Raw genomic sequence first — 15,680 nt, forward strand, 5'->3', positions numbered from 1 at the left:
TTGGTTTAAATTTAGTCAGTGCTGCCTAGTTTGACTATTTGATCTAACTTAGTGTGAGTTTAAGAGACAGAGAGGGGTCAGGTCCGTCTCTTGATCCACTTCCACACTTTTTGTGCGGCACGGGTGGAGGGCAATGGAAAACTGCGAAGTACAGCAGTTTGAGCAATAGCCTAAGAGCCAGCTCAATTTCCATCCGGCGGTTTTGAGCTGGGATAAATGGTTGCTGGTTAGATAGTGGGATATTACTGTAGCTCATTTACACAAGTGTCCCTTTAATATAAAAAAGAAAAAGAAAAAAGAGAAAGGAAAAGAAAAAAGAAAATGAAAACTGGATTCCAAGATGACAGCCATTTACTTGAATGAAAATTGCTTGCTCAACGCATAAGCCTAAAGAGTATTCCAGGTTTGCTTTCACATTGTGCAGCTCACTGCACATTTCTCCTGCTGACATTGCTTGCATGTTCCCACTTAGCCTGTGGACTTATTAGTTTTGCAAATATAAAATAGTCATGGATTATAAATGTAAACATACACAGAGTAATAACTGACCTTGTTGAAATTTGAGGTGTCCTGTGAGACGTTTTACAGACTTGTTTTGGTTCTGGTCTCTGGGGAGAATATCTTTTGGGCCATGTGGGATTTTTCCATTACTGTCACCGCTGGAACAATATTGGCAGCAAGACTGAGTCCAGCTCTCTTAATACATTTGTGTATTTTATCTGTCACAAAATGCCTTGCAGATCTGTCATAGTGTACTTCTACAGTGAGGCACTGTTGAGAAAACAGTATTAATGCTGTAAAAACAAGACTGCATTCATGCTGTTCTTACATTTAGCTTCTACTAAAGGATTCAGTGTTGCCAGCAAATCAAGTGTAGGTCATTTAAAACAAGAGAAACTTGGTATTTTTGTCTCGGGGTTTAAAAAAAACATTTGTCCATATTGTAATCCCCTGGTACAACACAACGAGCTCTCTCAGTCACCTCTACAGCAGAGACATCCACACTGTGGTGCATCCTCTTTTGTTGAAACATGGCCTTTATATAACTTAATGCACAGCCTACATTTGGATCGGCTGATTCATTCAACTCATTTACATTTTCCCACTGACCTTCCCTGCTCTCACAAATCCCACGCATTCCTAAATGCAGAGTGCTGTGTCCACACATACGTAGGACAATAGCAGAGGACAGAAGGGGCGGCGCTCAAGTCTCTCTCAGATACACGCAGACTGATGTGTACAGGAAGAACGTGATTGTACCCACATACGCTGCTGCTATACATCAACACAGGCATTTTGTGCTCATTTGTCACAGCAGCACTAATCACTTTCATAGCAGCGTCTCATCTCAGAGCATACTTGAGAGGTGCATGCATCTGTGTGAGCATCGTTTCTATGCGCAGACAGATGGGTTGTATGTTGTTATCACAGCCGGGCCAGCCTAGCAGAGCCTTGCTATAGGCTGACATTGTGTGCGGATAGAAGGAGTAATCCCTGATTGTGTAGGTGCGGATAAGTTCTGAAAAGTGTTTTTCTCTTCTGCTTCAAGTGTGGGGTGAAATGAGACTGGTAAGCCATTTCTGGTGACGCACTTTTCTTTTTTTTTGCCGTGTGATTTTCATGTTCTGTCTTCTCCCCACTCCCTCCCTCCCTCTCACCTTGGCTTCCTCCTCTCATGCCTGTATGATCTTTTGACATACAAACTCCTCTATTCTTCTCACTGTGTCTTTGCTCTCTGAACATACTACCTCCCCTCTCTGCGCTCTCTCACTTTGCACTGCACTTTTTTTTTTCTCTCGAAGCTACTCAGCTGAATCCTTTCCATTAGAGACTGTGAGAGGGAGATTAGTGTTGTATCAGTGTGTATAGTATGTGTATGTGTGTGTGTGTGTGTGTGTGCGTGTGTGTGTATGTCTTTTGGGGGAGGAGGGCCGGGAGAAAGGATTTCCAAGGCTTTCTTAGTAGCAGTAAGTCGACAACCAGGAATACCATCATTGTCTAGAGGGGTTTGAGGGGGATGTGGAGAGGCTGCTTTATTTGTATCTACTGTGGCTGCAACCATTTCATATCGGCTCCATGATCCTGTGTGATGTTTCTCATATATACGTATCATCCCAACTCATCAAATTCCACACGCACATCTGTTTTGAATGGTCAGGGATGGCGTGTCAGTTTACGCTTGTAACATGTATTGTGTTTTTACAAAAGTCTCCAGGGTTTACCAAACATTCATTTTCTATTTTGAGAGCTGGATTGTCCATTACAAGCAGCTTTGAAATATCTATATCATTCGGTTATTCATTGCACTTGACTCTCTGAGCGCAGAGCGTACTCTGGGCACAGATGGAGCAGCAGAACATCAAGCACACTGTAGGTGAAACTTAAATCTTCATTCTGCTGCGTCTAAAAGTTTACATTCATGCTGCTCCTCTCATTCATCAATCTGATCAGCTCTCAACAGTTACAGTTATGTCACAAACTGTTGCTGAGGAAAAAAGGAGAACTCTGGCTGTGCTGCGTCATGAACCCGACACACGCAGTCAAAATAAAAGAAAAAAGAAAAAGAAAAAAATAGTTTGCTTTCCTTAACTTAAGTAAAAAAAAAAAATGGTTAGGTTTAGAAAAAACACTATGGCTTAGCTTAAAATAAGTATGGTTGTTAGTAACATCAAGAAACATCCCATGACATATGTCACGTGACATACATCATGTGACATAAGACACTACCGAAGCATGCTACACATATGAACACATTAACGTTAGGTTTAACAAAGGAAACTATCAGTAGGCTTCCAGATGAAAGTATACAGACTTTTTTGCTCATTATATTATTAGCATATATATTAGCCTCAGTGCATTGATACCTGATGCTGAGACCACTGACAAAGTGGCGGTATCTGACAAATTTGGAACGAGAACCAGCTGATCATCATGACCGAACGTGACCAACAATGGCTAAGTTTAGTAAGCCTGTAATATATTCTATGCGTGCATAGCAAAGCAGACGCAAATGCACATACAAGAGTCACAAACATCAAAATGCAAATTCACAAGGAGCTGAAGCCTTTTTTGCGTGCACACGCAGACACAAATACACACACACACACACACACACACACACACACACACACACACACACACACACACACACACACACACAGACACACTTCTGCATCTGCAGGGGCCATCAGCCATGAGACAAGCGTGTTGCTTAGAGACCAAGAGGTCACCCCAACAACAGAGATCACACAAACCAGGTGTGACATCTGTTCCAGTGTGGTGGCCACAGCCAGCACTGGAGCGCTGCCTGCTCTGAGCATGCAAATGTAGAACACCCTATAGCTTCTCAGGAAAAGGCACTTGACAGTGAATACATTTGGCGTTTTTTTCCCATGCTTTGGTATCAACAAATCACAAATCACTGAACAAAATGCTATAGATGTCTCTCTACCTGTGAATGACTCTTCGATTTATTGTGTTTTTTGTTGCGTACTCAGGTGGGGATTAGTGTAAAATATCCTCAGGCAACCTCGACTGAATGGTGAAGTATTATGCAAGAAAATTTCTGCAAAATGAAAAGTGAATCAGTGCCTTAATAAAAATATATATAATTGAACAAAAATTACACAACTAATAGAGCACCTGTAACTCTGATACATCACTGCTGCTTCCCACCTATGATAGTGGATTTTTTTAATGAATAGATTTTTCTCCTCTGATTCTTCTGCATCCTGTGGAGTTTTAATCAGCTGCTATGGTGATAAAGAGAGGAGTGAACATGGCCCCCTGTCTTCACTTTAAACTCATGCTGCCAAAGTATTTGAAAAATCCTTTCATTTTCTGTTTCAGTGGGGCAACTTTTTCCACCTCAGCCAAATATAAAAACTGATGTTTCATTTCAATTCATACTGTTTTGTACAGCGATTGAAAATGTCCACAAAACAGGTGGAAGGAAACACTGACAGCTAAAAAATACAGATATAATACCAGAAGTCGCGTATTTTGATGAGGTGGCGCCACATGAGAGGATGTTGTTCTCAAAAGATCAAACAGGTTTTTCTTCTGTTCTGCCAGTTTGAAGACAACTCAGTTGGTTGTTTTTATTGTCAAAACTGCATTTCGTACTGTGCTACCATGCTAACATTAGGACTTATTGCAACTTATTCACTGAGTCTGTGGTGGATTTCATTTGGAAAACAACGAAAGCAACTGCACCCAAAACTTCAGTTCAATCATTCCACAGCCAGAAACCATGGATTACCAGAACATCAGTAAACACTGACAATTATAAAGCAGCAGCCAAAAATTTAAGAAGAGGTAAAAAAAAAAAAGAAAGAAAAAATAAGGATTAAGTTAGGCTACAATACACAAATTGAAGGAGCCGAGGGGATCACCTCTCACTGGAGGTGTGTCTTGTATGACTTCATGTGACAAATAAATATGACTGATTGATAGCCTGACTGATACGCATTCAAGTTTAAGCACAGCTGACATTAGCATGCTTTTGGAAAGTTAACATGTTTTTAACAATGCATTAATATTCTGACGTTTAAAGGTTTGTATAGGAGTCATTCCTAGTCAACTATTTGTAGGACGTTAAGATGTTCTGAAGGGGCCACTGTTACGTCATGGGTGTGTCAATATAGGAAGGAACAATATATTTAGGAACAGCTGTTGCTAGACAGAGGAGCACAGACCGAACGCTGGGTCGTGTCTACTGATCGGGTCACGCCACCACCAGACTGAGTGCTGAGGAAACTTGAACCTCCAGACTTCTCATGACTCCCCAGACTTCTTCCTCTTCTGTGATTGATCGGTGCCTCCAACAAATTCTTCCGGGTCTTTTTCTGAACCAGCCGTGAAATGTCCAAATCATTTCAAACCGTCGAGGGCTCGATTGCAACAGTCAGACTTTAAGAAAAGTTTGACTCCGATTTTACCGAGTCAGTTTTATTTATATGTGTAGTTGCCATAGAGAGAGTAATTTCTTTTAGTGGTGACATCATAGTGTTTAAGAGCCAATCACAGTGCCTTGTGCACACAGCAGACAAAGACTTGATTGATGGTTTTTTTTTTTCTTTTTTAAAGAAAATATGTAAAAAATTGTTTTTTTTTCGTATAGTGTTTATGGACATAGACTGGAGGGTTTTTGCATGTTTCATCCATACCACAATGAACTGCATCAAAGACAAGAAGAGGTGGGACTTCACCAAACAAACAGCAGACGTAAGACAGACGAGAACGTTGATTAGTAGCCTGTCTAAGCAGCCCCTCAGTGGCTTCAAGTTCAGGCTATAGCCACTGTAGCATTTAGCATGATAAAATGTTTGGTAACATTTCTCCAGTTAGACTGTTAGCTTGTTAATATTTTAATCAAATACATGTTGGCATGGTAAATATGTACAGCTAGTTTTAAGCCCTTCTCATATGGGAATATTAGTATTACTAGGAGACCTCATGTGATTAAAACTCACTACAACTGTAATCCTATTTTATGGCGAGCAGTGTTTCCTCTCCTTCTGCTTATCCCCAGTGCTGCCATCTCTTTCCCAATAATATTAGGTAGCACTAGCTCCAAAAATGGCTGAAAGGCACCAGATGACATCATTTAGATGTTGGTGACCTCATTGTGTATTGATTTAGAGTTATGGAAGAATTTTACAACTTCACTGAAAAAGATTCAATAAAACAAATCCTCAAAATATTCAAATGCAATAAGAGCTTTCTCATGCCTCTAATCCAGAGAGTGAGCACATCAACTTACCAGTAGAAACTCCCATGGTGCAGTAAGTGGCATCTCTTCTCCTCTTGCTTGCTTCTCACCTACAGACTGCCTTCATAGTGCTGCAATAAGAGGTGAGGGGGAGAATTTCAGCATTGTTGGCAGAGAAGCCGTGGACTGCGATTATGCTGAGCAGCATGCATGGGAATTAATTACAGTATAATACATCTGAATATATTACTCCCCCTTCCCTAATGATCTGAAGAAGTCACTTAATTTGTAGCTGCATTTTGGAAATAAAGTGCATAAGAGGGTCGGAAAAGTCGCAAAGTTTTTAACACTGCTTCCTCTTCTTGCAAATAGGTTTCCATCCTGTGTAGCGAGATCAGCCTTCTGCCTGCAAAATGATGTGAAAACGTTCAACTGAAAGCAAAGCCTCCATGATTCTAGACTGGGAAAGAGGCAGAAAAAGAGGCAAAGAGAAAACTCAATAAGAAAAACAAACAAACAAACAAAACAAAACAAAAAAGTGTGACCCCAAATATAATTAAAATAATATTATCCCGAATTGTCAAGATTTGCACATGATTAACACTAACTGTACCAATTCAAAAAATTGTTGGTCCCATTAGGCACTTAGACGCAAAAAATGTGAGACAACAGGGTCCGGGTTAAAAAATAAAGAAATGACCCTTTAATCCATCACTGAAAGAGTCTCAGTCGTTTTGAAACCTAGATCGAAATCACTTTTCTTGTGCTGCGTTCAGACACATTTTACAAGTATTTTACCCTTTAAAAACCTGAGCAAATTAAAAGATGACCTCCGCAAATACTACCACAAAGGTCTCCAGATGATACTAGTTTTGTAGGAAAAGGATAAATAGGTAGAACTTTTAACCGAATGCTTGTGATAGCTTTAAAGTCAAATCACTAAAGTAATAAACATTCATCCACTGGTAAACATGAATGAAACACTCTGGACGAACTGTTGGACCAACAGAGCCACATTGCCATCCCTACAACCGCGCTGCTCGCATAGCTAAAAGGGGAATACAAACGGCCTTCTCCTTAGGAGAGCGTTTCCTGTGAGAACGCTTGAGGAAGCGTTTCCTCGAGCACCAGAGTTAGGCAAATGGCAGTTACAGCTAATATCTGCATTTAGCATCTGTTTGAGCTGGTGAATTGGCATGCTCACTGAAGCATTTGAGAGACATCCATCTGCAGTGCCACTCCAGAGCAGTGGAGTGCGACTGCAGTGACAAACATGCTGTCATCCAATTTCCCACACGCTAAAAAAACCCCGAGACACATACATACACACACACACACACACACACACACACACACACACACACACACACACACACACACACACACACACACAGATGTGCTCTCTCATGAACATTTGCTCAGACACTCCCCACCTCTCACTCATACTTTTTCGGTTCGATCATTCTCGCCGTCTTAATTTCATTTCTGACATCCTTGACAGCTATGCAGTGAAGCAGACTGAACATCCAGCTAGACATTTTTAAAAAGTTGCACATGTTGAACGGTGTAAATAGTGTCAAAGAAAAAGTGGAAGTAGAGATGACAATGTAAATAAATGTCCATATATGATTGATTTTCAATGGGACGGCTCGGCTCGATGACACACTTGAGCCTTAACATAAACCCTCTTACACTATATAAAAACTAACGTGTGTGTGTGTGTGTTTGTGAGTGATCGGCATGTTCATTGCATTCAATAAGCTTTATTAGATCTTTCAGTCTAATAAATGCATGAATAAAAATCTCCGTTAAATGCTACAATCATACAAATACAAGCAAAATAGTCGTCACAGTTGAATCTTTTGCAACACAAACTTGCTACCTGCTCACAGCTGCGGGTGTGTTCTTTGTGCACGTGTGAACGTTAGCTGCTGAACGAGAATCTGCCACTGAGAAGCAGCTCTTATTCATTGACTCAGGGTGTGCGTGCTGTGCAGCCATGCACTATGTGTGTTATTGGGTTAGCTGCTAACAAGAGTCTGTCGCTTTGGATCAGCACCTTGAGCTGACGTGCTCCCAGCATCTCAGGGAAGTGATACTCATGGGCAGATAATGTACCAATGGGCCCCTGGGCACAGTTATGCAAAAGGCCCCCACCACCTCTCCTACACAGGCTCAAGACAAACAGACTCTGTGGTATTTTGGGGTTTTTTTTGTTGCCTTTTTTGTTGTTGTTTTGTGTCTCTTGTAGACATTTTTTGTGGTTTTAAATTCCTCTGGGGTAATTTTGTATTTGGTCATTTTGTGTCTTGTTATGGGTATCTCATATCTCTGTGTATTTTTGGTTGTTTTGTGGTCAGTTGTTTGTGTGTTCATTTTGTGTTTCCTTGTGGTTGTTTTGTATTTCAAGATAATTTTGTTTTGTCATTTTGTGTGTGTTTTTTTTTTTTTGGTCATTTCGTAACTCTTTCAGGTTAGTTTAGCTTAGAGTATTTTTTTAGTGTAATTTATCTCTGTGTGGGGTTTTTATAGCTATTTGAAATAATACCGTGTCTGTTAGTGGTCTTTTCAAGTCTCTTCCTTGTCAGTAAATGTCAATTTGAGTGAAATTTAGCAGGAGGACAGGGGACTCTGACACTTTGGTTCCCATGGCCTGTGCCCGATAGGCCCTGTCAGTTTTTCATCCATAGAGATAATGCTGATTTTTCCATGATTTTGGAACCTAATTTTAAATACTTGGCAATTTTGTGAATCATTCAACTTTGGCTGAGTGCTAATAACACATTTTTTTCTCTGGTGTGACAAACTCATTACACACATTTATTTTTGATTTACCCGGACTTTAATGTAATTTTCTACTGCAAACATTCACTTCAAACTAATACAATAACACTGATAATATAGTGAATAAGATTTGTGGCAATTACTGCAGAAACTTGGTAACTGCGACTCATTGATTCAGCTGCGGCCCCTAATTTCAGAGGCTTTAGTGAGCCTTCTCGCCTCTCAGCTTTCAGTTTAAACAACTCAGTATAGATTTGAACAAATGATTGCTGCTCCTCTCCACTATCCATCCACTCATTTATTTCTAACAAGCCTCTCTTGTGTTTGTACTTTCTGTCCGACATTAAATGGGCTTTGAAAAGTTGAGCCCCCTCTTTGTAACCAAACATATCGGGGTGAGTGTTTTGACCTCCCCCCGTTCTTCTTTCTCTTTCACAGTTTCTTTCGCTCTTGTTTCCTCTCCCTCCTCTCCCATGTTTCTGTCCGGTGCCTGCCGTGACACCAGACCAGGGCCAACAGGTGACCCCACAGATGGCACTTTGACACTCAGATGCGAAATCAGGTGTTGTGCTGTACGGATCTGCATATTTAGTGTCACATTATACGCTATATTAACACACAATGTTAGCAATTCAAGGTAATTTCTAAGTCATCAGAGGCAGGCTGAGGAGGGAGAGAGGGAAAAGCAAGAACAACTTTGTGAATAAATTGCTTTATTCCTCCTGCTCACTTTTCAAGGGTAAGGCTGGCTTTGGTGTCAGGAAAACAGGAAGTCTCGCTGCTTCTTGAAGGATTGTTTATAGATTTCTAATCTAGGCCAGCAAGTTGTAATTCTCTCTGTCTTACTCCTGCTGTGCATTTTCTCATTAACTGCATCAATGCTATGCTCAGCAAGCCACAGCAGGAATGCAAGAGGCCGGGAGACAATTCATGTTTTGAAAAGTAAAACACAGAGTGGCCCAGACTTTAAGGTCATATATGCTGACATGTGAATTATCAGCAGGGAGTCTGTCTGTGTGTCACACTATGCTGATCAAAACAAATGGCCCACAAACAAAGATCAAGCAGAGAGACAGAGATACAAGGCAGGGATGATCATGGAAAGGTTGTGATTTTCACAGCCACATTATAACTGCAGTTATGATTACATACATCAGAGTAGTTAAAAGATATGTCGCTTCTTCTCTAAAGGAAAACTTCTCCCCCCAAATAATTATTTGTCATTTATGCACCCTGTGTTATGCTGAATTTCCGAAGACAACGAATTTATTGCACGCCTTGACAGTGAACTAAGGATCCAAAAACAGATGCGTGGTTGGTGTTTTTAAGGGGTTAGTTTGGATTCACCAACGTCACACAGTAATGCAAACAAACTGACTGATTGAGGAAGCAGTAAGCCAGCAGTTCCTCTGATCAGCACGGTGTATTATTCTGGTATTTACAAGGGAGTCTGGATTTGAAGACAGCATTGACAAGTTTCACTTTTCAGCAGTAGGAAAGGGCTGTTTGTCTGGGTATACGACGGGATAAATGAGACTCGGATTAAACTGCAAAAGTTGCGTGGCAGTTTGTAAATGAATGTTTTGATCATGTTTTGTTGTTGTTACTCGTGGTCACTTATGACTTCAGTTCATCACAAATTGCCTGTTTTTGGATTCTTCATTCACGGGCGGAGTGTGAGACATCACCGATTGTTTTGTGGACTCCAGCATGGCATTTTGACTGTCACAATCTTGGATTTTGGGAGCCAGAAGTGACCATATTTAGACGAGATGTTGCAGATAACCCCAATGCAAGGTGCTAGCTTTGCTACCACAGTGTATTTAAATAATACTGTTGCTAATGATAGGTGACTTTGACTTCTATCAAAGTCATTTTCTGTAATGATATAAGTACTTTTACTCACGTAGTTCAGAGACTCTACTGGTAATGGATGAAAAAATACATAAATGAGCATTTTATTTGGCCAGTTTTCTGAAAAATTATATCAGAATTTGTACTGGTGTTTCAGTGTGAAAGGGGTAACAAAATATATTGAAATAAGTTTGCCAGAGCTCCCATCACATCCTGTAAACTAAAACTAAAAATAAACCCTTACAATATCCAGCAGAGCCACATAACTTCATGATTTAGAGACCCAAAAAGAATATGCTTCTGCTTCAGTTAGACAGAAACGGCAAAGTGAGCCAAAGATTGATGAGATGAAACTCTTCTGGCCATTCTCTATTGTCTTCTCCTGGCAGGCTGTATATTCCTGTCTCCCTGTGGGCTTGTAGGAGGTTTCAAAAGATTTAGATGAGAAGGCAAGCTGTTGGAAACACCTCACAATCACACTCCCACTGGGTGCTCCATCAACAGCAACATTAATCTATATGCACTTCATCATCAAATCACCAGAGGTGGTTATTTCGATAGGAAACACGCCATACAGTGCGACATAGGAGGAATGAAAATGCTGTGATACTGGATCTGAAATTGATACCTGTGAGCAACCTGCAACACATGTACGTTATCTACAGTAAGTAAGAATAAAGCAAGATGACTGGCATCCTGTCTACAGACATTTATTTGGGGGTTTTGACAACTAATTGATACCTGTGAGCAACCTGCAACACATGTACGTTATCTACAGTAAGTAAGAATAAAGCAAGATGACTGGTATCCTGTCTACAGACATTTATTTGGGGGTTTTGACAACTAAGCGGCGAGACGGAGTCATATGTGTTTTATATTCTGTCTCTAATCCAACTGAGGTTTACTGTGCAGCCGGTTTAAGAGATAAAACGACTACACCAGCAAACAATCATTCATGCCCTCATAACATTTCCTGCTCCATAGATCTTGCTATGCCAGTCACCGGCTGCACCGAAGGTTAGGTATTGGTTTGATTGGAACCTGTCCCTGCCATACTGAACTCTACAATCCTGTCACCCCCTGATTCATGGGTTTGTGCCTGCTGTCGCTTAAGTTTTACAGCCAGTATTGGCAGGGTACTTTTTCACACATTCAGAGCCATTTTAGGACCTCCTCTCTTTCTGTCTCTCCCTCCCTTTTGCCTGGTCCATTTCTGCCAGCATGAATCAGCATCCCACTCTCTTTACCGATACACACGCTGATGCACGACAGGCCGAGGACAAGGGAGATGAAGAGGTAGCCCGCTGTCTACACCTTGCTCTCCACCATCAACAATCCCCACTCTGCCGCCACGGTTTCAGAGTTTGACCTTTTCTTGCCTGTAAAGCTTGGCTGTGGAGAGCCGGGACGCTGAGACAGGTATGCTGCTGTGTACGTCTTGTACATGTACTCCGAAAGCTGCTCTGACCCGCGGTTTGGCTTTAACTGCTGTGTAAATCTGAGCAGTACTTTAATGGGTTGCTCACCCCCGATGCTCCTGACACACGTCACCTCAGTGGGACGGCGCTGGCCAGCGTGCTGCCGGCACTCAGCTGCATACAACCCCAATAATAATCAGAGTTTAATCACTCAGCTGCACCAGACCTGCCTAATGGAAGCACATCCTAACTCATCAACCCAGTGCATTACATTTGCAAGAAAATTGCCCCAGCAAGTGAAGCAGAAGTAGCAAAATTTAAGGATATTACACACACACACTATAGAGCTTTAGTACTGAGGTTAGTGGGGTGCTAACACGCTGGGCACTTAGCAGCCATTTTAAATGCATTAAAACTTGCATCAGGCTTTCCGTGCTAACTGAGAATAATAAAAGGATGCCATAAAGCAACACCTGTTTGAACTTATAGACAAATATATAAAAAAAACTATAATTAATCATCAGTTCTCAAGTGTCGTAAACTAATGCAATGTATCACATGGTAATATAACATAAACCCTAATGCATTTTTTTATGTGTGCCTACATTTGCATGTGTTGTGTCAGTGTTCAGATTGTATTTTTAATGGGTCCACTTCAAAAACAGCAGTGTAACAGTGGTTTAAATGTGAAAACATTATTTCATGTGAAACGGGATCCTTCAGCTACTGGCAAGACTCAATACCGATTTACCGTTCCAACCAATTTAAATGGACAATTCACCTCCAAATCAAAAATACATATTTTTCCTTTTATCTGTAGCGCTATTTATCAGTCTAGATTGTTTTGATGTGAGTTTCACAGTGTGAGATGTCTGCCTTCAATATAATGGAACTATATATGGCACTCAGCTCCAGGCGCTAAAACCGCCAAAAACAAAACGTATATTTTCGTCCAGAGAACTGCCGCTCACTGGATATTTTCTCTTTTTCTGGCCATTCTTAATATCTTAATAAACCCTTGAGATTGTTGTGTGTAAAATTCCCAGTAGATCAGCAGTTTCTGAAATACTCAGACCAGCCTGTCTGGCACCATCAAGCATGCCACATTTGAAGTCACTTAAATCATCTTTCTTCCTCATTCTGATGCTGGATTTGAAATTCAGCAGATCGTTTCGACCATGTCTATATGCCTACATGCATGGAGTTGCTGCCATGTGATTGGCTGATTAGATATTTGCATTAATAATTATATATGTGTGTGTGTGTGTGTGTGTGTGTGTGTGTGTGTGTGTGTGTGCTGTATATATATTTAAATAAGTGATGACATGATAGAGAGAAGGTAGTTCCTACATAAAACTGAAACATCTGATTAACTTGCGTAAAGGGGTTATAGTATCTAGAAAGAGATTGCTGCTGAATTTAAAAAAAAAAAAAAGAAACCCATACAGGTTGACCTGTTTATCTAAAACAGCATTAACACATTGTTAGCATTATCGGAAGAACAGGAAAACCCCACATTAAACAAGCTAGATTAATAAATACTACTACAGGTAAAGGGAAAAATGTAGATAAATTACCAGATTTCTTCACAATATTTGAAAATGATTTCCATATATAGATTACTGGCACTTTGAGTTTTGAGAGAATGAGTGCACTATGGTCAGCTCACACGTTGCCATCATACGATTAAGTAAAGTGAAGACAAGGACCAAATAGTTCAAAAAGGTGTTGCCATTGGTCAGGTGACTGGTATTATGCAAATCATGACATTGGCATGACATATACCAGCGAAAAGCCAGGAAAAAGTTTGAGAAAGAGAGAATGAGAACGTAACAAAGAAAGAGGTGATGAAATGATCAATAAAAGAGCCACAAATAAAGCATACTGCTATTAGATCAGAACGTTGTTTTTTTTAAGATAAGGTAATCCTTTATTCGTCTCACAGTGCGGAAATTTGCAAGAAAGACAATGTTCCTATTTGGATAAACAGCTCTAATTTAAACAATAGAACTGATGCAGTGGTGTTTTTATATTTACTTGATATTTCTAAGCATTGCTCAGCAATTACAATAAAATACCTATTTGCAATGTGCCATATAAAGGTGAGGAGATTCAGTCAGTGTCTATAATGGCGGGCCAGTTATCACTCTGTCCATCAGGCGTGAGTATTGTGCAGCAGCCTCCACTCCTACCTTTGTTTATTAGAGCAGCAATCATGACTCACGGAGTCCAGGAGAGAAGTTTGAAATGCTAACTCTAGCCGGCATCACAGTGATGTAAAACCTAATGCACTGAATGTGCACGAATCATTCTGTGACCAGACAGAAAGTCAATTTTTACCGTCACTAATCAGAAAAGGCATGAAGGGAGGGAGGTGGGTGTGGGGGAGCAGAGACTCTGTATGTCTCTACACACTCCTGGAGAGAAGGCTGACCGCTGGGCTGCCACCCCAGATCAATGACCTCCCCGTCCCGAGCCTTAAGCCCTTCCAGCACCATAACATGTCTCTAATCCCGAGTCACACAAGGGTTCATTTCCGATAAATTACAGAGCTGCTAACTGTGTGCATGCGCATTCACATACACAAATGAGTTTTTAACCAGATGGCAGCAAATTTAAATCCTCAAACCACCTGAGAGTAAAACAGCAAGGTCTCCTTCAGCCAACAGCAGCTCATCAGTAAGCACTTTTGTGTGAGCTAACAAACCTCAGTAACTTCAGTATAGCTGCAGAGCAAATACACAATAAGGCACCAGATGTCCCTAACAACTAAATCCCTAATTCTCAAAGACTCTTCTGTCCTGCAGTCATGAAAACTTCTTCATCTACTGCACAGTGGTCAGTTTTAAGCAATTTATCTTTTGCCACAAAGATCAGAAGAATCATATCTCCTGCTTGTCTTGTAACCACACACAAATATGAGTTGCTATATTAGTATAGTAAAGCTGCAGATGGTATCTTTGATTAAAAAAAAAAAAGAAAAAAAGAAAAGCTTTTGTCGTATTTGTTAAAATTAACTATTGTCACACAGCCGTACATGAGACAGACGATTTGTGAAAAACATCATATCTGCCTCCTAATGCCATGGTGGACAGGTCACAAAATTATAAATGTCTGTTATGTTAAACTGGGCATGCATTAATGCTTGTAAATAAGTAGTAAATGGATTTGTCTATTTAAAGGAGAAGTATGTCGGATTTAGTGGCATCCAGCAGTGAGGATTGCAGATTGCAACCAGCTTAAACTTCTCCTGTGTGCAGAGGTTTATACCAGGAGATACATTTTCCACAGAGGTCTCTTCATCTTCAAAACAAAAGGACCATTGATTTAAACCTGTAAAAATTAGAGTTATTGCAAGAAAACATAAATAACCAGCTATAGTCAGTGGTTTGTTTGTCTGTTCTGGGTTACTGTAAAAATTTATTGGTGCAATGTGACAAGCTCAGTGGACGATGGATCCGCTCCCCACGAGATATAAACAGCTCATTCTACGGTATCAGAAACACGACGATTCTTATTTTCAGGTGATTTTGCATGAAAGAAAAAATACTTACTTTACTTAACTTAAACACCAATAGCCTGGATGCCCTGGCATGTGGCCTTTATGCGCTCAAAGAAAAAATACCACTGCAAGCAAAGTAACCTTGCCCCTAAAATTACAAAATTCCAGGCCTGCCAACAGCCCCCTTATGGGCTGATTACACCGAAATGCTTCGCTAAAAAAGCTTCGCCAACATAATCATTGCTTCCCTATGGTTCAGCACGCCTGTGGGGTGCTTTTCTCTTCCCGCTGCTCGATGCGTCTTCCTGGTGTTTTTTGGGTGCACATAAAAGTTAAAATATTTCCTACTTGTCAGCTCAAGGTGCGGAGTTGTACTGCTTGTCAATGTCACTTTTGGCCACACACCCTC

At 40.6% G+C, this 15,680-nt stretch overlaps 1 protein-coding gene across 2 annotated transcripts in view; it reads right to left on the bottom strand.

Moving 5' to 3' along the window:
- Positions 1–5,784: 5,784 nt before the first annotated feature.
- Positions 5,785–15,680, bottom strand: part of LOC148188536 (uncharacterized) — an 87,690-nt gene continuing 77,794 nt past the window's right edge. For both annotated transcript variants that reach the window (XR_015777771.1, XM_088083879.1), the window contains one exon: positions 5,785–5,844. Coding sequence is in view for 1 of the 2 variants with exons in the window: in XM_088083879.1 (XP_087940005.1) it covers positions 5,824–5,844 (21 nt within the window). In the remaining variant the exon portion in view is untranslated. The remainder of the gene's footprint in view (positions 5,845–15,680) is intronic.

This window comes from Plectropomus leopardus, chromosome 10 (genome assembly GCF_026936395.1).
Source record: "Plectropomus leopardus strain MGB_pleo_1.0 chromosome 10, ASM2693639v1, whole genome shotgun sequence".
Classification (NCBI taxonomy): domain Eukaryota; kingdom Metazoa; phylum Chordata; class Actinopteri; order Perciformes; family Serranidae; genus Plectropomus; species Plectropomus leopardus.